General features: G+C 41.5%; 3 protein-coding genes across 6 annotated transcripts in view; 1 reads left to right on the forward strand and 2 right to left on the reverse strand.

The window, feature by feature from the left end:
* The window catches only part of XB5772961.L (Gastrula zinc finger protein XlCGF53.1 L homeolog), a 579,535-nt gene that overhangs the window by 534,373 nt on the left and 19,467 nt on the right, over positions 1-25,695 (reverse strand). Inside the window, exons 1-2 of one of the 4 annotated variants that reach the window (XM_041579013.1) lie at positions 12,543-12,611; positions 8,812-8,823 (exon numbers count right to left, since the gene is read on the reverse strand). The exons of 2 other annotated variants lie outside the window; for them this stretch is intronic. The gene's annotated coding sequence lies outside the window, so the exon portion shown is untranslated. Of the gene's footprint in view, positions 1-8,193; positions 8,263-8,811; positions 8,824-12,542; positions 12,612-25,695 lie in introns of those variants that run through there. One more of the 4 variants, XM_041579020.1, reaches the window with a different exon arrangement.
* The window catches only part of LOC108704280 (oocyte zinc finger protein XlCOF7.1-like), a 137,184-nt gene that overhangs the window by 77,733 nt on the left and 33,756 nt on the right, over positions 1-25,695 (forward strand). The gene's annotated exons all lie outside the window — the stretch shown is intronic.
* Positions 412-25,211, reverse strand: LOC108704241 (oocyte zinc finger protein XlCOF7.1-like). The gene is made up of 6 exons (XM_018240713.2): positions 25,163-25,211; positions 24,950-25,025; positions 21,882-23,779; positions 8,403-8,450; positions 8,194-8,266; positions 412-3,181 (listed from the first exon to the last, which is right to left on the reverse strand). Exons 1-6 carry the CDS (start codon positions 25,193-25,195, stop codon positions 984-986), a joined length of 4,326 nt encoding a protein of 1,441 aa, XP_018096202.2. The 5' UTR covers positions 25,196-25,211; the 3' UTR covers positions 412-983.

Consider the following 25,695-nt stretch of genomic DNA (forward strand, 5'->3'; position numbering starts at 1 on the left):
GTTCTAGATTAGAATATTTAATGATTAACTCAGTATTTGAAGTTTCCATAAGGGAACACCCTAGAATTCTCACTATTAAGTGAGAAACCCATGGGACTGCTTAAGACACAGTTCCACCTGTTTGAAGACATTATGATGGCTGCTAAAAAGGACCTTAAGTAGGAGATGCAAAAAAAATGGATCCCATTAAACCCAGTCAAACACTAGTCTAGAAGAATATTAAACGGTGGCATCTTCAGATTCTAAAAGTTGTAACAGTAGTGACTCTAGTTACTAATGTCCGTTGGTGACTCTGAATTGCAGACATTTGTACCAAGTGTACACTTTATCAAGCTACTTCAAATATTATTATATAATGAGCTATATGTATATGTGGACTAATGGTGGAAATAATGGTCTGTACACTTAATCTCTTACAAATAAAAAAAACTTTATTGAAATAATCTGCATGATATCTGCATGATAGCTAGGTACCTGAAAGTGTAAAGGCATGCTCCAGCCAACATATCTCTGCCTGTGAGTAATGAAACTATTCAAGTATATACGTTAGGAGGAAATACAATCACGGCACATTTCTAGGCCTCCATCTTCAACTGGGGCAATTAAGGTTTCACATGAAAGTCTTAGAGGAGAGTCTGTCCAGACAATTATTTAATCCAACGGACAGGGACATTGTCTGGAGCATTTACTTCAAAAATGCCTGGTCATCTTAAACAAATTAAATAGAAAGAGGTAACTTTTTTCATACACCCCCTGTCCAGCTCGGGGTATTTTCCATATTCATTAGAAACCTCACCCCCAAGGTACTTTGAGCATTCTGTCCACTGCAAAGGAAATACACATGGTACTTAAAGTGCTGCTATTATAGACTTACACCCATTCACTAATAACTTCTTCCTATATTGAAATGCATATCAACACATAATCAATGCCAAAACAAATTCCTGAATATATTTCTCACATTGAGAACAAGCTTATGATTTTCATCCTTTGTGCAGTTTTAAATGTACTTTAAGCGTTGCCTTACGTGCAAAACATTTGCCACATTCAGAACAAGAGAATGGTCTCTCTCCTGTGTGAGTTCTGCGATGGACACTAAGTTGTGATGATCTGGCAAAGCATTTCCCACATTCAGAACAAGAAAAAGGTTTCTCTCCTGTGTGGGTTCGTCGATGAACAGTAAGTTCTGACGATCTGAAAAAACATTTCCCGCATTCAGAACAAGAATAGGGTTTCTCTCCCGTGTGGGTTCGTCGGTGGGCAGTAAGGTCTGTGGATCTGCAAAAACATTTCCCACATTGAGAACAAGAAAAAGGTTTCTCTCCCGTGTGGGTTCGTCGGTGGGCAGTAAGTCCTGAGGATCTGCAAAAACATTTCCCACATTGAGAACAAGAAAAAGGTTTCTCTCCCGTGTGGGTTCGTCCATGAAAAGTAAGTTCTGGTGAAGTTGCAAAACATTTCCCACATTCAGAACAAGGAAAAGGTTTCTCTCCCGTGTGGGCTCGTCGATAATGGATATTTAGAACTGATGAAGAGGCAAAACATTCCCCACATGCAGAACATGGAAAAGGTTTCTCTCCTGTGTGGGTTCTGAGATGTTCCTTAAGGCAAGATTGTTTTGAAAAATATTTCCCGCATTCAGAACAGGAAAATGGTTTCACCCCCGTGTGAGTCCTTCGATGACTAGCAAGGAGAGAATGAGTTGCAAAGCATTTCTCACATTCAGAACAAGAATAAGGTTTTTCCCCCGTGTGGATTCGATCATGCTTAGTAACTTGGTAACTAGTAGAAAAACATTTGCCACATTTCTTACAAGAAAATGGTTTCTCTCCTGTGTGGGTTCTCTGGTGGACAGTAAGTTGCGTTGATCTGGAAAAACATTTTCCACATTCAGAACAAGAGAAAGGTTTCTCTCCAGTGTGGGTTCGTCGATGGACAATAAGCTCTGATGATCTGGTAAAGCATTTATCACATTCAGAACAAGAGAATGGTTTCTCTCCCGTGTGGATTCTGTGATGGGCAGTACGTTGTGATGATCTGGTAAAGCATTTGCCGCATTCAGAACAAGAAAAGGGTTTCTCTCCTGTGTGGGTTCTTTTGTGGACAGTAAAGTCTGATGCATTAGAAAAACATTTCCCACATTCAGAGCAGGAAAATAGTTTCTCCCCCGTGTGAGTTCTGTAGTGTGTCCTAAGAGTCGAGTCGCTTTTAAAGCATTTTCCACATTCATCACAAGAGAAAGGTTTCATCTCTGTGTGGGTTGTTTGATGGATAGAAAGTTTTGATGAACTTGCAAAACATTTCCCACATTCAGAACAAGAAAATGGTTTCTCTCCCGTGTGGCTCATCAGATGTATTTTAAGTTGTGATGAAGAGGCAAAACCTTTCCCACATTCAGGACAAGATAACTTTTTTTTCCCTGTGTGGGTTTTCTCGTGAGATTTCAGGTTAGTTTGAGTCATAAAACATTTCCCACATTGAGAACAAGAAAAAGATTTCGCCCCTGTGTGGATTGTTTCGTGGGCAGTAAGGTCTGATGGTTTGGCAAAACATTTTCCACAGTCATAACAAGGAAACAGTTTCTTAGCTGCACGAACCCCAAGATGATTATGAAGATTTGGGTGGTGAGAAATTTCTTCTCTTGTGTTGGTGCTTTGATGTCTATCGTTGTTTCTTTTCTGAAGAATCGGTTTTATTACCGGAGATTCAGGTGGGGATGTACCAGCATTTTCATCATCTTTATTATCCTGTGTTTTTGAGAGGCTGCACCCCATGATAGGAGTAGGTGTATCTGTTCCCTGTGTCTGTTCTGTAAGAGGATTAATGCTGCAATCTGATTGGTTTCCCTCTTCACACAAAGTCACCTCCTCTTTTATATCACATACCAAGCTGTTATTCAGGCTGTATCCCATGATAAGAGTAGGTGTATCTATTCCTTTTATCTGTTCTGTAAGTGGGTTAATGCTGCAATCTGATTGGTTTCTCTCTTCATGTGAAGCTACTTTCTCTTTAATCCCATTGGCTGGTGGGGGCTCTTCTGCTGGAAAAATATCAGGGTTTGTGAGATTTCCTTTGGCACAAAAACCTGCTCCTTCAGCCCCAATCTTGCTTGGCTCATTATTATAACATAATGTTCCTCCCAGATCAGCTGTATCATCTCTCTTATCTTCATATTCACCGTCTGGCAAAAAGAATAAGAGAGACTTTTATTTATGGTCCAGCACAGGGTTTGGGTATCAGAATAATTAAGGCCTTGGTTAAGGAGGGTGGCAGAGATCTCCAAGACTTTGTTGTATTCTATAATTAAAAGACCATAGGTGTCAGGTAGTCTCCATCAGGGGTGCCCAAAAGGTAGATTGTGATAAACCAGTAGAACCTTAGTTGGTAATCAGTAGATCTCAAGACACGGTCTAAATCACCCTGCTGTTTCTTTCATTTCATTCAGATATTTATTATGTTAAGGTTACATAGGAAATAGTTGTTTGTAGCAATACACAATTGCTCATAAATCAATATTTAACTAATACTTTACATAGAAAAGAATGCTAACAATGCTTTTATGGATGAAGATCATAATGGGACAATTTCACTAAAAGTAGACCTCACATTAGTAAAGTATGGGCACTCCTGGTCTACATGGTTTTTACAGATCTCAGATGCCTTGAAGTTGGGAAAGGAGGCTATTGCCAGGGTCAGATTTCTTCCCACCACTCCCAGTGGCCTCTCCTGCTGGCACCCCACCAACACCCCAACCCTGATCTAATATGGCAGGGGACACACAGCAAATCTCTTGTGTGCCTAGACCTTTATGACCGTGCTGTGCAACCCTAAAATACGGCTGAACAGCATGCTGCCCTTTAAAATGTGCTGCCCTTTAAAATGTGCCGCCCTAGGCCAGAACTTTTGTGGCCGGGCCTGGCTATTGCCGATTCACACTCAGGCTGAATCGCCCATTTACTCTTTTGGCAAATTTAAATTAGAACTATAAATAATCTGGTGGGAATCTGGCAAAGACACTGGAAGCCTGCACAGATTTGCTATTGGTCAGAGAGAATTATGCAGGTTTCATATCTCATCTGGGTTATCATTGGATGTGGTAACAATGGCAATTGTGCCTGTTGGGATTTCCAGTCACAGTGCTACACTTTTAATCACAAGATACCTGTGCGTTTAGAGAGCTACTTTAAAGGTTTCCCATAATTGGAGGTTATTAGTAGCAGGGGTATTCCTTCCTATTAACAACAAACTTGTCATCAAAGCCCCTGATGTATTTGGTTAAACAAAGATGTGCATGCTCCCTTCACCCTGTAAGCATGGGTTCCATTCTCAGCATGCCTTTTCCACTGTAGACTGTGCTCCTCCTGTGACTGATGAGGAATCTCAAAACTTTCAGCTTCTTCTCACCTTACTACCTGCCCACATGATCCTATTGCTTCCAAACCTCTCCACAATATCAATCTCTGTCTAATCAAAGCCTTAACTCATCTATTTAATCTCTAGCTCTCAAATGGAATATTTCCTTCTCAACTAAAACATGCTCTTGTCACCCCCATTCTGAAAAAAAACCCTCTCTTGATCCCTCCAATGTTGACAACCTCAACCTATCTCTCTGCTACCTTTCATCTCTAAACTTCTTGAGCGCCTAGTCTACAACCGACTAACACTATTCCTTTCTGATAACCTGCTGGACCCCCTACAATCTGGTTTTAGGCAACGACCCCCACTGAAACTGTCCTAACCCAACAAATGACCTTTAAACAGCAAAAGCCAACAAGCACTTCTCAATACTAATACTGCTTGATCTCTCAGCTGCATTTGACACAGTGGATCGTCCTCTCATTCTCCAGTCCCTCCATTCAATTGGCCTTTGTGAGAAGACCCTGTCCTGTTCTCTTCTTACCTCACTAATCATTCCTCAAGTGTCTCCTACCATGGAATAGCATCTACTCCCCTACCTATTTATGTTAGGGTCCCTCAAGGCTCTCTCCTGGGCCCCTTATTATTTTTTCTCTATACTCGTATGGTTTCCACTACCACCTCTATGCCAACGATACTCAGATCCATCTCTCCTCTCCTGACCTTAACCCAGAGCTCTTAACTCGGGTCTCCTCCTGCCTGTTCGCTATCTCTACTTGGATGTCACAACATTACCTTAAATTAAACCTCCCCAACTAACATCCTAGAAGTATCTATCTTAGTTAAAAATTTCACTATCACCCCAGTCACGGTGCCTCAGAGTTATCCTAGATTCTGTCTGCCCTTCGCTTCTCATATCCAGTCACCGTCACCTAATGAGCATATGGCAAATATGATAATATATCACCCAAGATGCTGCCAAAATTCTTATTCACTCTCTCATCAGATCAACTCTAGACTACTGTAACTCTCTTTTAATTGGCCTTTCCTGCCAGAGACTGTCACCTCTCCAGTCCATAATGAACACTGCCTCCAGGTGTATATGCTCCTCCTCCATGCCACTCTGCCAATCCCTGCAATGGCTTCCACTACCTTTCAGAATAAAATTTGAATTAACGTCTGACATCATAACTCACCTTAAATCTCTAAACTCCTCTCTAGACATCACCCAACCGCTTACTACTCTCCTCTACTGACCTGCTCCTCAACTCTTCTCTCATTACCTCCTCACACACACCCTTCCTCTGGAATGCTCTCCCCTCGGTCTGTCCCACTTTCTCTGAACCTTTATACTTTCAAAAGATCTCTTAAGGGTGATATTTTATATAAAAAAACAAGAATGTGCCAGCGCATTAAACTCTTTTAGATATAGAAGGAACGTGCTAAAAAAAGTGTGTTTCTGGTTAATTTATTGTAAATTTCTGCAAAATCTCTACTGTCCCCATCTACTGTGCTTCTAGCAGGGACCGTTAAGACACGCCCACCCCTCATTTGAAACACAGACAGGGACCCGTCAACATCTACAGGGAGCTCTGATAAAGGGGCTTTAAACGTAGTATTCATTTTTAGCACAATGTGAAACAGACAAAAATGTATTATTCATAATTTCCTACTAAACTGTTTTTTTTTTTTTAGTTAATCCTATATATCTCCTTTAAATTGTTACGGTTCCTTAAATGGTTACTTTCTTTAAGAAGTTAATCTAGCAGCACCAAGATCCACCTTATGAGGCTTAATATAGAAGTAAAGAAATTAATGGGAAAGAAGAGAAAGACATTTAAAAACTACAAGTCTGTTGGGACAGAAGCCACATTTAATAAATATAAAACACTATAATAAACGTTGTAAAACAGCAATCCCGAAAGGCAAAATTTTGAAATGAGGAGGACATCTTAGCTAGGCTAAGACTAACCTCAAAAAGTATATTAGGTATATTAAAAAGATGTAGGTTGAGAGTGTTGCACCATTAAATAACAGTACCAGTATGGTTGTAACAGATACAGAAATGGCAAATGTGCTAAATCAGTTCTTTTCTTCAGTGTATACAATAGAGGAGTGCGAGTTCCCAGGCTTACTTCATAGCTGCACTGATGGCTCAGCTCAATCTAGTCTGTGGCTGACTCAGGATATGATGCATAAAGCTTTAATAGAAATCAAAGTGAACAAGACACTAGGGCCAGATGGCATACACCTCTGGGTTATAAGAGAGCTTAGTTCAGTGTTATACCAGTCCCTATTTCTGATTTTCTTAAGACCCCCATACACGGGCCAATAAAAGCTTATCGACCGTGTGTACAGCCCCCCGACGGGCTTTCCCGATCGGTATCTGGCCGAAAGTCGGGTAGATGCCGATCGGGCAGGTTAGAAAATCCCGTCGGATCGTGGCTGCATCTTTTTGTTGATGCGGTCCCGCAATCCAACCTCCCATTTGGCCTCTGTTCTGATCCCATTGTTGGGCCCTAGGGCCCACGATCGGATCAGCCCGATATCACCCACTTCAATGTGGGCATATCGGGGAGAGATCCGCTCGAGCAGATCTCTGCATCTATGGCCACCTTAAGACTATTGTATGGTACCTATGGATTGGAGAAAAGCTAATGTCATTCCAATATTTCAAAGGGGATTACGATCTCAGCCAGCAGCAAAGATGTGGAATTGTCTCCCTGAATCAGTGGTACAGGCTGATACATTAGATAGGTACAAGGAAGGGTCGGATGCTTTATTCACCAGTAGCTCCTCCCAGCAGACAGGAGGGAGCCAATGAGATTAGAGGAGGGAAAGGGGTGTTACAGGGAGAGCTGGGAAGTGAATCAGGGGTACAGGCTGATACATTAGATAGGTACAAGGAAGGGTCGGATGCTTTATTCACCAGTAGCTCCTCCCAGCAGACAGGAGGGAGCCAATGAGATTAGAGGAGGGAAAGGGGTGTTACAGGGAGAGCTGGGAAGTGAATCAGGGGTACAGGCTGATATATTAGATAGGTACAAGGAAGGGTCGGATGCTTTATTCACCAGTAGCTCCTCCCAGCAGACAGGAGGGAGCCAATGAGATTAGAGGAGGGAAAGGGGTGTTACAGGGAGAGCTGGGAAGTGAATCAGTGGTACAGGCTGATACATTAGATAGGTACAAGGAAGGGTCGGATGCATTATTCACCAGTAGCTCCTCCCAGCAGACAGGAGGGAGCCAATGAGATTAGAGGAGGGAAAGGGGTGTTACAGGGAGAGCTGGGAAGTGAATCAGGGGTACAGGCTGATACATTAGATAGGTATAAGAAGGGGTTGGATGGTGTTTAGCAAGTGAGGGAATACAGGGATATGGGAGAGAGCTCATAGTACAAGTTGATCCAGGGACTGGTCCCATTTTGGAGTCAGGAAGGATTTTTTTTCCCCTCTGAGGCCAATTGGAGGGACTTTAAATTTTTTTTTTACTTCCTCTGTATCATCTGGCAGTTAGTAAGGTTATATACAGACTTAAAAGTTAGAACTTGATGGATGTGTCATTTTTCAATTTAACTTACTATGTAAAAAAGTCTGGCTTTTTTTTTGGGAGGGAGCGATCACTTCATTTAGATTTGTTTAAAGCCATGTAGGGCATTTCCCAAAACAACATGCACGAAACTCTTACAGATCGGTATGATTGCTGGGTGCTTGTGCCATGGGTGATTAACTGGGTATGAATAGATGCAAAAATGGTCATGCTTCCAGGTCTTTCTGAAAAGACAAAATATTCTGTATACATTTTATGCCGTGCATATGAGAAAAAGCACCCATTACTCACCCACTGGGCAGAGCTGCTGCAGATCCTCCTTCATCCTGCAAATACCATTCTTTTCTTTTTTATAGTCCCATTCCTAAAAGGGGAAAAATAGATGGAAACATGATGAGTCCTTATGGCAACCTGTCACACACAATGTTCCAGTCATCCCCCAGCCAGAGAAAGGGATTATCATCCACTGTTACTAAACAATAAGGGGCCGCTGTACCCACCTCTCCAGTCAGCAGCTGGATGATGTTGGACATGAGTTCCAGGATCTTCTTGTCATTCTTGTTATTTTCCTTCTGTATGACGGAGCCAGGGGCATGCAGGGCCCCCCCATCATCTGACTTCTTCCTAGGGATGTAGTGCTAAATATTGAAAGGAAGAGAGAATGGTGTTTGAGCTGCAGAGAGACCCCCTTTGTACAGACAGACAGTCTCTTGTCAGTGTGCCAGTCACAGTGCCCCTCACCTCTCCAGTCAGCAGATAGATCATCTCCAGTGTCAGATTCACCATTCTCTCCTTCTTCCCCCGCTCCTCCTCCTCCTCATTTTTATCCTTCTTCTTCTTCTTCCCCTTCATCCCTGTGTCACTCGCTTCCTCCCACATTCCCATTGGCTCCTCGTGGGAGGGACTGACCTGGAAGTGACCCTGGAATTAAGCACTTACACATTTCTATACAGGATTATTCCCAGCAATATAGTTAAATAGTTAAATTGAGTTGAAAAAAGACAAAGTCCATCAAGTCCAACCCCTCCAAATGAAAACCCAGCCCCATACACACACCCCTCCCTACTGTCACATAAATGATATATACCCATATCTATACTAACTATAGAGTTTAGTATCACAATAGCCTTTGTATTATGTCTGTCCAAGAAATCATCCAAGTCCCTCTTATAGTCATTAACTGAATCATCACCCGGCAGTGCATTCCCCAACCTCACTGTCCTCACTGTGATGAACCCCCTACTCTGTTCCTTTAAATGAAACTTCTTTTCCTCTATTCTGAAGGGGAGGCCTCTGGTACGTGATTCTCTTTATGGGTAAAAAGGTCCCCTGCTATTTGTCTATAATGTCCTCTAATGTACTTGTAAAGTCTAATCATGTCCCCTCACAAGCGCCTTTTTTCCCCCAGAGAAAACAACCCCAACCTTGTCAGTCTCCCCTCATAATTTAACTCTTCCCTCCCTCTAACCAGTTTAGTTGCACTTAGTCTCTGCACTCTCTCCAGCTCATTTATATCCCTCTTAAGGACTGGAGTCCAAAACTGCCCCCATACTCCAGATGAGGCCTCACCAGGGACCTATAAAGAGACACAATTATGTTTCATCCCTTGAGTTAATGCCCTTTTTTATACAAGAACTTTATTTGCTTTAGTAGCCACAGAATGACACTGCCCAGAATTAGACAACTTGTTATCTACAAAGACCCCAAGATCCTTCTCATTTAAGGAAACTCCCAACACACTGCCATTTAGTGTAGAACTTGCATTTATATTATTTTTGCCAAAGTGCATAACCTTGCATTTATCAACATTAAACCTCATTTTCCAGTTTGCTGCCCAGTTTTCCAGTTTAGACAAATCACTGTGCAAAGTGGCAGCATCCTGCATGGAACCTATAGTTCTGCACAATTTAGTCTCATCTGCACAAATAGAAACAGTACTTTCAATGGCCACCTCCAGGTCATTAATAAACAAGTTGAAAAGCAAGGGACCTAGTACAGAGCCCTGCGGTACTCCACTAACAACACTGGTCCAATTAGAAAATGTTCCATTTACCACCACTCTTTGTAGTCTATCTTTTAGCCAGTTCTCTATCCAGGTACAAATACTATGTTCCAGGCCAACATTCCTTCATTTAACCAGTAACCTTTTGTGTGGCACTGTATCAAATGCTTTAGCAAAGTCTAAGTAAATCACATCCACTGCCATCCCAGAGTCAAGGTCCCTGCTCACCTTCTCATAATAAGAAATAAAGTTAGTCTGGCAAGATCTATTACACATAAAACCATGCTGGCACACACTCATAGTATTATGATTTGCTATGAAGTCCAGTATCTTATCCTTTATTAACCCTTCGAAAAGCTTTCCTACCACTGACGTCAGACTAACTGGCCTATAGTTTTGAGGCTGAGAACGGGATCCTTTTTTGAATAGAGGCACCACATTAGCAATTCGCCAGTCTCTCGGCACTATGCCAGATCTCAATGAATCCTGAAAAATCAAGTAAAGAGCTTTGGCAATCACAGAGCTAAGCTTGCTAATTACCCTGGGATGAATACCATCTGGCCCTGGACCTTTGTTAAGGTGGCCATAGAAACACAGATCGGATCATGTGTGGCATGTGCCGACATCTTTCGCCCGGCGGAGATCGGTCGTTTGGTTGATCGGTCAGGTTTGATTTTGACTCGACCGATCCCGCCAGAGCTCATGCCACATCGTAATCTGATCGTTCAGCCATACGGCCGAACGATCAGATTACCCCCGATATAGCCATGCCTGTTAATGGCATATCGGGGAATGATCCGCTCGTTTGGCAACATTGCCAAACGAGCGGATCTTTGCATCTATGGCCACCTTTAATCTCAACATGTTCTAATATCTCCCAATAGAATTACACGGGCCCAAATGCCTACAACCACCTTAATTGAGACATATTGCATGTATTTTCACAATGCCCTAAATCAACTTAAACAATGTAAAACATAAGGAAACATTTTTATTTGAATACATTTTTGTCCAATTATGTCTCTGTATCAGCTTCTAAACTGTGCTCTGTCTGCCTCTTTCTTTCACAAGCTTCCGGTTTGGAGTTATAAGTAGTCGAGTGAGGGAGGGCTTTTCTGGGAAACATGTTTATTTTATTATAAATTCCATAATTATTTTCTGCTCATTAGTTTGTATACAAAGAATAATCAATAGTTTTAGGTTTTCTTGTGTACATCTATTATTGAATGTTATCAATTTCCAGAATAACAGCTGTGACTTTATTCCCAGCAAACCGCTGCACCTGATCATAAATCTCCAAAAACACCAGCTTTTCCTTTGTTTTCCCTGCACCTTATCATATACTGTTCCTTGCAACTCCCTGCACCTTATCATATACTGTTCCTTGCAACTCCCTGCACCTTATCATACACTGTTCCTTGCAACTCCCTGCACCTTATCATATACTGTTCCTTGCAACTCCATGCACCTTATCATATACTGTTCCTTGCAACTCCCTGCACCTTATCATATACTGTTCCTTGCAACTCCCTGCACCTTATCATACACTGTTCCTTGCAACTCCCTGCACCTTATCATATACTGTTCCTTGCAACTCCATGCACCTTATCATATACTGTTCCTTGCAACTCCCTGCACCTTATCATATACTGTTCCTTGCAACTCCATGCACCTTATCATATACTGTTCCTTGCAACTCCCTGCACCTTATCATATACTGTTCCTTGCAACTCCATGCACCTTATCATATACTGTTCCTTGCAACTCCCTGCACCTTATCATATACTGTTCCTTGCAACTCCCTGCACCTTATCATATACTGTTCCTTGCAACTCCATGCACCTTATCATATACTGTTCCTTGCAACTCCCTGCACCTTATCATATACTGTTCCTTGCAACTCCCTGCACCTTATCATATACTGTTCCTTGCAACTCCCTGCACCTTATCATATACTGTTCCTTGCAACTCCCTGCACCTTATCATATACTGTTCCTTGCAACTCCCTGCATCTGATCATATATCATTGTGCAGAAGCAGAACAGGATCCAGTGCCGGGAGAAAATAAAGTGGAATCTGTTACTCTGGAATTGGCTTATAGTACAGACTCGTGTGCACGGACTCTGGTAGAATTTAATAGTAGACGCAGGGAGTTGCATGTAAAGCATTAGATCACTTACAGTATTATGTGGAGCAGATAAAACATATCATTATAGGGTATAGATGTGGCAGTTATGTGCAGGCTGGGAACAGACACAGGCAGGTGAGTGGGAGGGGCTTGTGGGAGGGCATTTCCCTGCTACTGTCAGTTCAGCCTGTCAGTCACTGGGATGATCACTTCCTGTGGGACAATGACACGACACATTCTCACGTGACCTGCACATGATTGGGATGGTGGGAAAGTAAAGGGGAAATTACATTACTGCTGTCTGGTGGAAAAGGGAAAGGACAGAGGGTTGTTGGGGGGAAGTGGATGTGCCTGGCTGTGCTCTGCCCTGAAGCTCCTTATGGCAAAACAATGAGTTCCTCAGTGGCTGCTCTCAGGCTGTAGGGTGTCCTTGCTTCCCACTGTCACATGATCCCTCCTACCGCCGGACACTTACTGATGCTGCCTCACTGCTGCCGCTCCCTCACTCACCTCTTTCCTCCTCACGCTGCTCTGCTTCCTGTACCGGGAGCAATCCGACTCATTGGCTTAGACTGGAGCCAGGGGCGGGACACACCAGCCGATTGGCCGAGAGAGGAATGTGGGCGGGACAAAGAGATACTGAGAGGAATGATTGGAGAAAAGGGGGGACTAAGAGATACTGAGAGGAATGATTGGAGAAAAGGCGGGACTAAGAGATACTGAGAGGAATGATTGGAGAAAAGGCGGGACTAAGAATGATTGGAGAAAGGCGGGATTTAGAGATACTGAGAGGAATGATTGGAGAAAAGGCGGGACTAAGAGATACTGAGAGGAATGATTGGAGAAAAGGCGGGACTAAGAGATACTGAGAGGAATGATTGGAGAAAAGGCGGGACTAAGAGATACTGAGAGGAATGATTGGAGAAAAGGCGGGACTAAGAGATACTGAGAGGAATGATTGGAAAGAGGGCGGGACTAAGAGAGTTAGGAACAGAGGGAAAAGTCATGGTATTTCTATAAAAGTAAAAATAGAAATAAAACCCCTGCTTTTTGCTAATTCTAGAGGGATACAAACATCACATAAGAACTCAAATAGTTTTCTCTGTGTAATTCGTTGCAGCGCAGAGAGTCGGGGGCGGGGCTCCACACCACGTGTAATGTTGCCCATAGCAACCAGTAGGAAAGCAAAGCTGTGATTGGTTGGTGTGAGGAATCCCCCGGAGATATTTCTCAGCTTCAGCCAATGAGACTTCAGTCATTTGTGTGGAGATGAAATACTTGTGTGAGCTCCTCATATCAATGCTCCTCTGATACTGAAGGACAACAGCAGAGGGGACATATGAACATCAGGGGTCTGGCAGCCTCAGCAAAGTCTATGAGGAAATCGCAAACGATATACAGTTGATGAAGTGTCAGTCATTATGACTGAGACATTTTGGCTGATAAAATGCAAAACTGCTGTGGGTGTGAGAGCCCAGTAAATACGAGGAGACATTGATAGGAATGAACATGTACAGATATATTTAGTGTAAAACAAGAGAATAAAGGAAAGTGAATCAATTGTGTATATGTCAGGGTGCTCATGTTTATCCTCAATATATACGTTTATATGGTTTCCTGATGTAAAACCCAGGTTTAGAGGCAGTTCCTCTCATGTGTGACTGTGTGACTGGAACATGGAACAATTCCTCAGGCACATTTACATGACTCTCACGGCTGCTGCTTCTGAAATCAAATCCCATCCAGGGAGTTTGTATGGAAGGAGAACACAATGGGGGGAATTCACAAAAGTGTCGGGAACGAAAAAATGTCTTTAAAATGTCGTAGAAAGTGTCGTAGCAACAGCCGACAAATTCACAGAGCATTTCTCCGCCAATTTTCCGACTTGTGCGACACTTTTGAATTAGTGTCTTTAAAAGTGGGCGTGGTTTTTTCGGCGCCACTTTTCCCGCCATTTTTATGAATTACTCGTAAACTCATTTTTTTTACCGTCAATTTTACCGACACTTTAGGCTCTCCAAAATGAAAATGTCAGTCAAATTGTCTTTTAAAAAGTCTTGATAAATGTCGTTTGTACGATGAAAAGATATAGGACATTTTAGAAAATTGACAGACTTACGAGACATTCAGAGACGGTAACATCTGCCTTTGTGAATTTGCCGTTTGTACGACATTTTACAAATTTGTCAACCGCCACTTCTGGGTTATTTATTTTACTGACACTTTTGTGAATTCCCCCCCTAGAGTTGCCACCTGTGGGGTTTTGAACTGGGCATCAACACTTTATCTCTTCTGTGGGGCGACAATCTCCCAGAACTGCGTCCCGCCTGCTATAATGAGAAAACGCCAGCGACAATTCACTTGCACCGTTTCCATTTCCAAAGTCGTCTGCAGTTTCCAAGCGAGGCAACTTCGGGCGATTTTGGAAATCGAAGCGCCGCAAGTGAATTGTCGATGGCGTTTTCTCATTATAGCAGGCGGAAGGCAGTTCTGGGAGATTGACGCCCCACAGAAAAGGCGATTAGTTGCCAGGCGACTAAATCTACCCAAATCTGCCCGTGCGCTAAAGCTGGATAGAAATGCAGCCAGTTGGCCACCTCTGATGTCATCATGACTGTTACTACATCACTGCCCAATCCCCCAATGCTATCTGGCCTGGCCCCCTTGTTCGGGTTTAGCCATCAGCAAAGGTGGCAACCCTAGCCCTGTGCCAAAGCATTGTGGGAAATTACTGTATGGCTCTGCCTTGTACCAAAGCATTGTGGGTAATTACTGTATGGCTGTGCCTTGTACCAAAGCATTGTGGGTAATTACTGTATTTCTCTGCTTTGTACCAAAGCATTGTGGGTAATTACTGTATGGCTGTGCCTTGTTCCAAAGAATTATGGGTAATTTCTCTATGGCTGTGTCCTGTACCAAAGCATTGTGGGTAATTACTGTATGGCTCTGCCTTGTATCAAAGCATTGTGGGTAATTACTGTATGGCTCTGCCTTGTACCAAAGCATTGTGGGTAATTACTGTATGGCTGTGCCTTGTACCAAAGCATTGTGGGTAATTACTGTATGGCTGTGCTTTGGTACAAGGCAATGCTTTGGCCAATGCCTATGGCCAATGCTTTTCAATCCATTTATGGCCAAAAACCTATGGCCAATGCTTTTCAATCCATTTATTGCAGCAGAAAAACCAGCATGAGCTTTCAAGGGATCCCTTCTCTTCCTCAGGTGTATTGAACAGACAAAATGGCCGAGGCAACAACTGCTCAGCTACTGTAGGTATAATGGGGTTCATGTGTATTCTCAGCTTTGATAAACATGGAAAGAGTTTCTGCTATTTAGAAAACAATACTTGGGAAAGAGATTGGCATGCTGGGGCCATTTTGTCTGTTGAGACACACCAGTCTGCCTTATGTATTTGAACTCAAGGTTATATATTAATCATTTCACTAATATACTGCTGGCAACCCTATTAATGATTGTGTGAGGTCTGATTAGCCTGTTCTCTGTCTAGAAGCACATTCACCTTCATGTGACCAGCTCTCCTTGCAGCGCTTCAATCGCATTTCACACATGGCGCAGTAGTAGTAGATCAGTTCCCATAATGCATCCTTCTCTCCCACAGACCAAGACCATGAGCGTTGCAGACAAACTGGAACATTGCACATGCACATTATAATGCAGTAACAGCGCTACATTCAGAAAAGAAGCCATCGCAGGGTGGGGACATTTTACACATGCGCCGGCCATTTTGGAAAAGCAGAGTACAGAAATATGGTGGTGGAAAGTCAACATGAGATGATATACTGTGCTGCACATGACATTGCTGAAGGATATCACTGAAAAATACTATTAGGTATCAAGATAAATCACCCCTAATATGAAAGCCTAGGGTCCTCTGAACAGTTTGATGCCCAATATGTATAGGTGTACCCAAGCATGTGGCATACAGGGGCCCCAAAATGAAGACCCCTCATATGGTCTGTCATTTCCGGTACTGCAAAATCAACATATTTACATCATTTGTGGGGCAAAGGTAGGAAAAAGTATGTTCACCGCAGAAAACCATATATTTCCAGAAAGTACACATTCCCCCGAATCCGAATTGGGTATGCATGTCTTTCTACTCCAAAGCACCAAGCCACAAACCTTTCCTAAAACTGGGGATTTAGGTGACATTTCCGAAAATCACCTCAAAACTTCTACCCTGCAGCATCTTATGTCCCACATACTATTAGGTACCAAGATAAAACACCCCAAATATGAAAGCCTGGGGTCTGCTGAACAGTCTGATGCCCAATGTACATATGTTTATTCAAGTACATGGCATGTAAAGATCCCAAAATCTACCTTGTACACACTTATTTGATGGTTTACATTTACACTAATGTATAAACACTGCCAGATTTATTTGGGATAAAAGCTAAAAAACGTTATGGTGACCCCTAACAACCATATATTTTTGAAAAATACACATTCTAATGAATCCAAAAGAGTTAATTATTTCTTTCTACTCCAAGCTACCATACTGCAAATCTAAAACACAAAAAGGAGAGAATGACCCATAAATTTACACCACCCCACAATCTATGTTAGAGAAACCCACCATGTGAGTGAGATTTAAAATGTAACTTTTAATGATTGGTAGTTAAAAATGTTTTCATTCTATTCCAAGCTATCATACTGCAAAGCTACGCTAAAGGCCGCAGTTTTTATGACATTTCTGAAAATTGCCTAAAAATATTGCAACTGGCCACATTTATTTCGCCCAATTTCTTCCATACAATTGTAAAACACCCTTAATATTGACGCCAAGAGTCTACTGAACAGTTTGATGCCCAATATGTATAGATATAGCAAAGCAGCTGGCATGTGCGGACCCCAAATAATAGTGCATATGAATTTTCTCAGCTGCCGATTCGCCTTCTGTGAACAAAAGCCCCCGACTGCATATTATGTGCCACAAGACTGCCTAACAGTCCAAAGATCCCCCAAAACCATATATTTCTATAAAGTACACATGCTCACAAATCCAAAATAGGTAATTATGTCATTCTACTCCCAACTACCATAGTCCAAAGCTACTCAAAAGGCAGCATTTTTTATGATATTTCTGAAAATTGCTCAAATATATTGCAATTGGCCACATTCATCTCACCCAATTTCTTACATACAATTGTAAAACACCCTAAATATTGATGCCAAGGGTCTACTGAACAGTTTGATGCCCAATATACATGGATACACCAAAGCAGCTGGCATGTGCGGACCCCAAAAAAAAATAGCGCAAGGTACAACAATGCAAGCATAAAACCGCAATAATTAAATACAATTAGGCAAATCAATAAAAACAAAATAACTGATCCGACAGCATGGTTAGCAGTCAGAATGCATCCAATAGTCACGCTGGGAAATCAATACTTTTTAGGGGAATAACGAGAGGGAAACTGATAAAATGAAGAACTAAAAAAAGTAAAAAAGAACCTATAAGTGTGTGTTTGTGTATGCATGTGTGTACAGCTCTAAATGTGTGTGTGACTGTGTAAATGTGTTTAAGTGTGTGAAAAACAAAAAAAGCCAGAATTCTTTTTAAAAAAAACTACCTTTAGTTATATATGTACTGTGCAAATGCATGAAGAAGAGCTGGAGGTTCCAGGATCGCAGAGATCATCAGCAGTAAGTGAGTGGTGTCAATGGATCACACAAGGTTGGGTCTGAAGGGACAGTGACGGAGCAAGTAAAAAAAAACCTTGGCTCGTTGCCTAGGGAGTCGAGCAGCCAGGAGCGCCTCTCTGCACTTTCAATAGATTACAGAGCTCCTGTGCTCTTGGCGCTTAGAGTCTTTTTAAGACAGAATGTAGGAGCTATGTTCTTGGAGTTTAAAGTGATTCTGTCGTGATTTTTATGATATTTTTATTACTAAATTGGAACAGATGGGTTGGACTATTAGGATTTTTGCAGACATTTGCAATAAATCAGCACAAAAAGCTACTTTTATTTCAGCCAATTTCTTCTATACGTGAAACTATAATGCACTGGCACATTCTTGCTGTTTTTTCACACTATCTCCTCTTTTAAAAGGAATACAAGTAACAAAAGAACATGTATGTAGTTGTATATGTTGTTCTGCTCCAGAGAAGGCCTCAGAGTCTTTAGTAGCAAAGTGTAAAGTTTATGGTGCACAAAGTTGTTTCTCTCCTTTTATAACTGTTTTTTATTACAAAACACTGTATTTACAATGACGTGATGGAACATCATCACACAGTAGATCATATACTGCATCCTGCTTATTACTGTCCCAACCATCAAATAAAAGAAATGGCTTCATTAATAATTCTCACCTCCTGCTACAGTGACATATAATGGATACACAGCACACCTGGATAAGCCTCATATGATGTGATTTTATGGTTTTATACAAGGTTAAGGCCTTCCCTATCCACTCGAATACATGAATGGGTGATGCTCAAATACAGTTCAAATAGAAGATTTCTTTAGGATTAAAATAAAACAATTTTTAAGAGCAGAGGGCAGTTAAGTTAGAGTAGATACTAGCTTAAAGGAAAACTATACCCCCCAAACAATGTTGGTCTCTATAAAAAGATATTGCATAAAAAAGCTCATATGTAAAACCCTGCTTCATGTAAATAAACCATTTTCATAATAATATACTTTTTTTGTACTATGTGCCATTGGGTAATCATAAATAGAAAATTGCCATTTTAAAAAATAAGGGCCGCCCCCTGGGATCGTAGGATTCACTGTACTCACAAACATACCAACAAACCATACATGTTAGGTCACATGAGCCAATTAACAGATAGAGTTGTGTCTTTTGCTTCCACACTTCCTCCTGTTACAGCTAGAGCTGCAGTATTTCTGGTCAGGTGATCTCTTCCTGTTACAGTTAGTGCTGCAGTATTTCTGGTATTTCCGTATTTCTGGTCAGATGATCTCTTCCTGTTACAGTTAGAGCTGTAGTATTTCTGGTCAGGTGATCTCTTCCCGTTACAGTTAGAGCTGCAGTATTTCTGGTCAGGTGATCTCTTCCTGTTACAATTAGAGCTGTAGTATTTCTGGTCAGGTGATCTCTTCCTGTTACAGTTAGAGCTGCAGTATTTCTGGTCAGGTGATCTCTTCCTGTTACAGTTAGAGCTGCGGTATTTCTGGTCAGGTGATCTCTTCCTGTTACAGTTAGAGCTGTAGTATTTCTGGTCAGGTGATCTCTTCCTGTTACAGTTAGAGCTGCAGTATTTCTGGTCAGGTGATCTCTGAGGCAGCACACAGACCATCACGAAATGGTGGCTCAAGGCAAGAGATGTAAAAGGGCAATATTTATGTAAATATATATTCCAGTTTGGTAAGATTCTTTAATATGTCACTTAATATGATATGAACTGTTGCTTAAGTGATCATTTTGGGGGTATAGTTTTCCTTTAACGAGTTTCCCTTGATGTGCTGACAAGCTTAATAATTCCTCGGCCACAAGTCGGCCACAAGCTACTTTTATTTCAGCCAATTTCTTCTATACGTGAAACTATAATGCACTGGCACATTCTTGCTGTTTTTTCACACTATCTCCTCTTTTAAAAGGAATACAAGTAACAAAAGAACATGTATGTAGTTGTATATGTTGTTCTGCTCCAGAGAAGGCCTCAGAGTCTTTAGTAGCAAAGTGTAAAGTTTATGGTGCACAAAGTTGTTTCTCTCCTTTTATAACTGTTTTTTATTACAAAACACTGTATTTACAATGACGTGATGGAACATCATCACACAGTAGATCATATACTGCATCCTGCTTATTACTGTCCCAACCATCAAATAAAAGAAATGGCTTCATTAATAATTCTCACCTCCTGCTACAGTGACATATAATGGATACACAGCACACCTGGATAAGCCTCATATGATGTGATTTTATGGTTTTATACAAGGTTAAGGCCTTCCCTATCCACTCGAATACATGAATGGGTGATGCTCAAATACAGTTCAAATAGAAGATTTCTTTAGGATTAAAATAAAACAATTTTTAAGAGCAGAGGGCAGTTAAGTTAGAGTAGATACTAGCTTAAAGGAAAACTATACCCCCCAAACAATGTTGGTCTCTATAAAAAGATATTGCATAAAACAGCTCATATGTAAAACCCTGCTTCATGTAAATAAACCATTTTCATAATAATATACTTTTTTTGTACTATGTGCCATTGGGTAATCATAAATAGAAAATTGCCATTTTAAAAAATAAGGGCCGCCCCCTGGGATCGTAGGATTCACTGTACTCACAAACATACCAACAAACCATACATGTTAGGTCACATGAGCCAATTAACAGATAGAGTTGTGTCTTTTGCTTCCACACTTCCTCCTGTTACAGCTAGAGCTGCAGTATTTCTGGTCAGGTGATCTCTTCCTGTTACAGTTAGTGCTGCAGTATTTCTGGTCAGGTGATCTCTGAGGCAGCACACAGACCATCACGAAATGGTGGCTCAAGGCAAGAGATGTAAAAGGGCAATATTTATGTAAATATATATTCCAGTTTGGTAAGATTCTTTAATATGTCACTTAATATGATATGAACTGTTGCTTAAGTGATCATTTTGGGGGTATAGTTTTCCTTTAACGAGTTTCCCTTGATGTGCTGACAAGCTTAATAATTCCTCGGCCACAAGTCAGCACTCATGTCTGTGTGGCCTTTGGTACTGTGTGGAGATCATTTTATTGTATGGGGCCCTGTGATTTCCATTGCCTACCCTGCCTGCACAGTGCATTTCCCAGCACAGCATGGAGGTGATTGATCCGAATGTGTTATAGGGCCCTTACATTGCAATACATAAAATGTGTCAGTATTACATAAATTCCATAATAATGATAAAGTCTAAAGACCTTAATGATAGCTAGGTGTCTTTAACTAGGTGTAAATACATGTCATGACATGTTTGTGGGTCCCTGTCTACCAAAGGGTCCTCTGTAGAATAATGAAACCATGAATGTGTATATAAGAGCTGAGAAGTGATACAATAACTGCACATGTCTAGGCCTCCTACTTCTATTGGGGATGTTACTTTTTATATGAGCATCTTGGCTGTGAGAGTTTCCAGACAAATAATTTGTTCTTGCCATTTATTAAACCAACTGAAAGGGACGTTGTCTGGAACATTTATGAAAAATACGGCTGACAGATCATCTTAAACCATTGAACCCAGTCCCATATAGATAGCAATAGCTTGAACTGGGTATCCCCTATACTAATAAAGCAATGTGCCAATGGATCAAGCTCATTGTATTCACCATATTCATTAGAAATCTCACCCAGTTCTTTCTGCAAAGGGAATACTGTACTTGCACCCATTCACTATTCTCCTCATACTGAAATGCTTAGTAACACAAACCAACATACACTTCACACATTGAGCACAAACGTATGATTTGCCTCCTTTGTGCAGTTGAAAGTGCATTTTAGGACAAAACATTTCCCACATTCAGATCAAGAGAAAGGTTTCTCTCCTGTGTGGTGGGTTTTGTGATGGACAGTAAGTTCTGATGATCTGGTAAAAAGAAATTCCCACATTCAGAACAAGAATTTTTTTTTTCCTGTGCTGCTTCTGTGATGATATTGAAGTTAAGTTTAAGTTCTGTGATGTCTAGCAATGACTCTCTGATTTATGTAGGGGGGACGTACAGGTATTTTCATCATATTTATCATCCTGGGCTACATCCCATGATAGGAGAAGGTGTTCCCTGTATCTGTTCTGTAAATGGATTAATGCTGCAATCTGATTGGATTTCCACTTCACATGAAGCCACTTCCTCTTTAATCCCATTGGCTGGTGGGGGCTGTTCCACTGGAGACATTTACAGGTTTGTGAGCTTTCTGTTGGCACAAAAATCTGCTCCTCCTTTGTGAGTTTTGAAATGTACCTTAAGACTTTGGTTATTTGTAAAGCATTTCCCACATTGAGAACAAGAGAAAGGTTTCTCCCCTGTGTGGTTTCTGTGATGATATTTAAGGTCTACTTGATATGAAAAACATTTCCCACATTCAGCACAAGAAAAAGGTTTCTCTCCCGTGTGGGTTCTGTGATGTTGTTTAAGTTGGCTTAATTTCGGAAAGCACTTCTGACATTCAGAACAAGAATAGGGTTTCTCTCCCGTGTGAGTTCGTCGATGGACATTTAGTTGTGTTGAAGAGGAAAAACTTTTCTCACATTGAGAACAAGGATAGGGTTTCACTCCCGTGTGGGTTCGTTGATGGATAGTAAGGTCAGATGATGTGGCAAAACATTTCTCACATTCAGAACAAGGAAATGGTTTCTCTCCTGTGTGAGTCATTTGATGACGAGCAATGTTCCTATGAGTTGAGAAACATTTCCCACATTCAGAGCAAGAAAAAGTTTTTTCCCTTTTGTAGGTTCTGTGTTTTTTAGAAAAACCTGCTCCTCCTCTGTGAATTTCTAAATGTACTTTAAGAGTATGGTTACGTGTAAAACATTTCCCACATTGAGAACAAGAGAATGGTTTCTCCCCTGTGTGGGTTATATGATGTTCTTTAAGTTGACTTATTTTCAAAAAGCACTTCTGACATTCAGAACAAGAATAGGGTTTCTCTCCCGTGTGACTTCGTCGATGGACATTTAGTTGTGTTGAAGAGGAAAAACTTTTCTCACACTGAGAACAAGGATAGGGTTTCACTCCCGTGTGGATTCGTTGATGGATAGTAAGAGATGATGATCTGCTAAAACATTTCCCACATTCAGAACAAAGAAATGGTTTCTCCCCAGTGTGAATCTTTTGATGACGAGCAAGGATCCCATAAGTTGAGAAACATTTCCCACATTCAGAGCAAGAAAAAGTGTTTTCCCCTGTGTGGGTTCTGTGCTGATATTTAGAAAAATCTGTTCCTCCTTTGTGAATTTTTAAATGTACTTTAAGACTATAGTTACGTGTAAAACATTTCCCACATTGAGAACAAGAGAAAGGTTTCTCCCCTGTGTGAGTTCTGTGATGTTGTTTAAGGTGACTTATTTTCGAAAAACACTTCTCACATTCAGAACAAGAATAGGGTTTCTCTCCCGTGTGGGTTCTGTGATGGACCGTTAGTTGTGTTGAAGTAGAAAAACATTTCCCACATTCAGAACAAGAATAGGGTTTCTCTCCCGTGTGGGTTCTGTGATGGACCTTTAGATGTGTTGAAGAGGAAAAACATTTCCCACATTCAGAACAAGAATAGGGTTTCTCTCCTGTGTGGGATCGTTGATGCACAGTAAGTTCTGAGGATGAAAATGGTTTCTTATTTGCAGTAACGTTAAGATGATTATGACGTTTTCTTTGACGAGAAAAGCGTTTCTCTCTTGTGACGGTTCTTTGGTGTCTACCAATGTCTCTTTTTTGAAGCTTCTGTTTAGTTATACGAGATTCATGTAGGAGGGAAGTACCAGCATTTTCATCATATTTATCATCCTTTGTTTTTAAGGGGTTGCACCCCATGATAGGAGTAGGTGTATCTGTTTCCTGTGTCTGTTCTGTAAGTGGATTAATGCTGCAATCTGATTGGTTTGCCTCTTCACATGAAGCTGCTTTCCCTTTAATCCCATTGGCTGGTGGGGGCTGTTCCTCTTTGGAAATCTCAGGGTTTGAAGGATTTCCCGTGGCACAAAAAAATGAGTTTTCAGCCCCAATCTTGCTTGGCTCATTATTATAAGATAATGTTCCTCCCAGATCAGCTGGAATCTCTCTCTCATCTTCATATTCACAGTTTGGCAAAGGGAATAAGAAATCACAGGGTTTGAGTATCAAGATAATTAAATTACATGTAAAACCCACACAAATAGCTGCCACTGTAGTTGTTAAGAGGTTAAAGGGATTCTGTCATGATTTTTATGGTTCACGTTTTATTCCTAAATGACACTGTTTACACTGCAATAAATTCACTCTACCATGAAAATGTCATTCCTGAACCAGCAATTGTTTTTTTTTAATTTATAATATTGGTGTGTAGGTGCATCTCAGGTCATTTTGCCTGGTCATGTGATTTCAGAAAGAGACAGCACTTCAGGATGGAACTGCTTTCTGGCAGCCTGTTGTTTCTCCTACTCAATGTAACTGAATGTGTCTCAGTGGGACCTGGATTTTACTATTGAGTGTTGTTCTTAGATCTACCAGGCAGCTGTTATCTTGTGTTAGGGAGCTGCTATCTGGTTACCTTCCCATTGTTCTGTTGTTAGGCTGCTGGGAGGGGGGGGGAAGATATCAGTCCAACTTGCAGTACAAGAGTGACTGAAGTTTATCAGAGCACAAGTCACATGACTGGGGGCAGCTGGGAAATTGACAATATGTCTAGCCCCATGTCAGATTTCAAAATTAAATATAAAAAAATCTGTTTGCTCTTTTGAGAAATGGATTTCAGTGCAGAATTCTGCTGGAGCAGCACTATTAACGGATTCATTTTGAAAAAAACATGTTTTCCCATGACAGTAGAAAAGGCTCCAGTATCCACTTAATCACTAAGGTTTCCTTCTCCTCCTCTAACCCACTGGATCCTCTAGGAAAACGAATCGCAGCGAGTGCCATTTCGCTGGTGATTTCTCATTCTCGCCGGCGGGAAGGCAGATCAGGGAGATTGTCTCCCCGAAGAATAGCCGATTTGTCGCCTGGGCGGCGAATCTCCCCGTGTGGCCTTAGCCTAAGGGTCAGTATTTTCAAATTAGTATGTTTGGGCAGAACTTGGTGTTACATCCAAATTAAATGTATTCCCACCCCGTCTTCCACTGGGCTTACCCAACGCAACAAGTATTTTTAATAGCTGGGTGCTTGTAACTGGGTACAGAGAGATGCCATATTGACATTTTTTCAGGTCTGTCTGAAAAGACAAAATAAATAGTATAGTTTCCCTGCTCTGTATATTATAGAAAGCAACCAATACTCACTCAGTGGGTGGAGCTGCTGTGGATCCTCCATTTCTTCATCATAAAAAACCTTGTTTCCTTTTTTATAGTCCCACCCCTATAAGACAAAAAAATAGATGGAAACATGATGAGTCCTTATGGCAGCCTGTCACACACAATGTTCCAGTCATCCCCCAGCCAGAGAAAGGGATTATCATCCACTGTTACTAAACAATAAGGGGCCGCTGTACCCACCTCTCCAGTCAGCAGCTGGATGATGTTGGACATGAGTTCCAGGATCTTCTTGTCATTCTTGTTATTTTCCTTCTGTATGACGGAGCCAGGGGCATGCAGGGCCCCCCCATCATCTGACTTCTTCCTAGGGATGTAGTGCTAAATATTGAAAGGAAGAGAGAATGGTGTTTGAGCTGCAGAGAGACCCCCTTTGTACAGACAGACAGTCTCTTGTCAGTGTGCCAGTCACAGTGCCCCTCACCTCTCCAGTCAGCAGATAGATCATCTCCAGTGTCAGATTCACCATTCTCTCCTTCTTCCCCCGCTCCTCCTCCTCCTCATTTTTATCCTTCTTCTTCTTCTTCCCCTTCATCCCTGTGTCACTCGCTTCCTCCCACATTCCCATTGGCTCCTCGTGGGAGGGACTGAGCTGGAAGTGACCCTGGAATTAAGCACTTACACATTTCTATACAGGATTATTCCCAGCAATATCCCCCAATAGAATTACAGGGGCCCTTATATTCCTATAATTGTGGGATGTTGTGACAAAGAGA

Source organism: Xenopus laevis, chromosome 9_10S, assembly GCF_017654675.1.
Source record: "Xenopus laevis strain J_2021 chromosome 9_10S, Xenopus_laevis_v10.1, whole genome shotgun sequence".
NCBI classification, from domain to species: Eukaryota; Metazoa; Chordata; class Amphibia; order Anura; family Pipidae; genus Xenopus; species Xenopus laevis.

Excerpts from the sequence above, each read along its gene's own strand:
- LOC108704241 (XM_018240713.2), bottom strand. The coding sequence starts at position 25,195 with ATGTCCAACATCATCCAGCTGCTGACTGGAGAG. Across the intron at positions 25,026-25,162 it reads TCCAGCTGCTGACTGGAGAG|GGGTGGGACTATAAAAAAGG; the intron begins GTGGGTACAGCG and ends TTTGTCTTATAG. Across the intron at positions 23,780-24,949 it reads ACAGCAGCTCCACCCACTGA|ACTGTGAATATGAAGATGAG; the intron begins GTGAGTATTGGT and ends TCCCTTTGCCAA.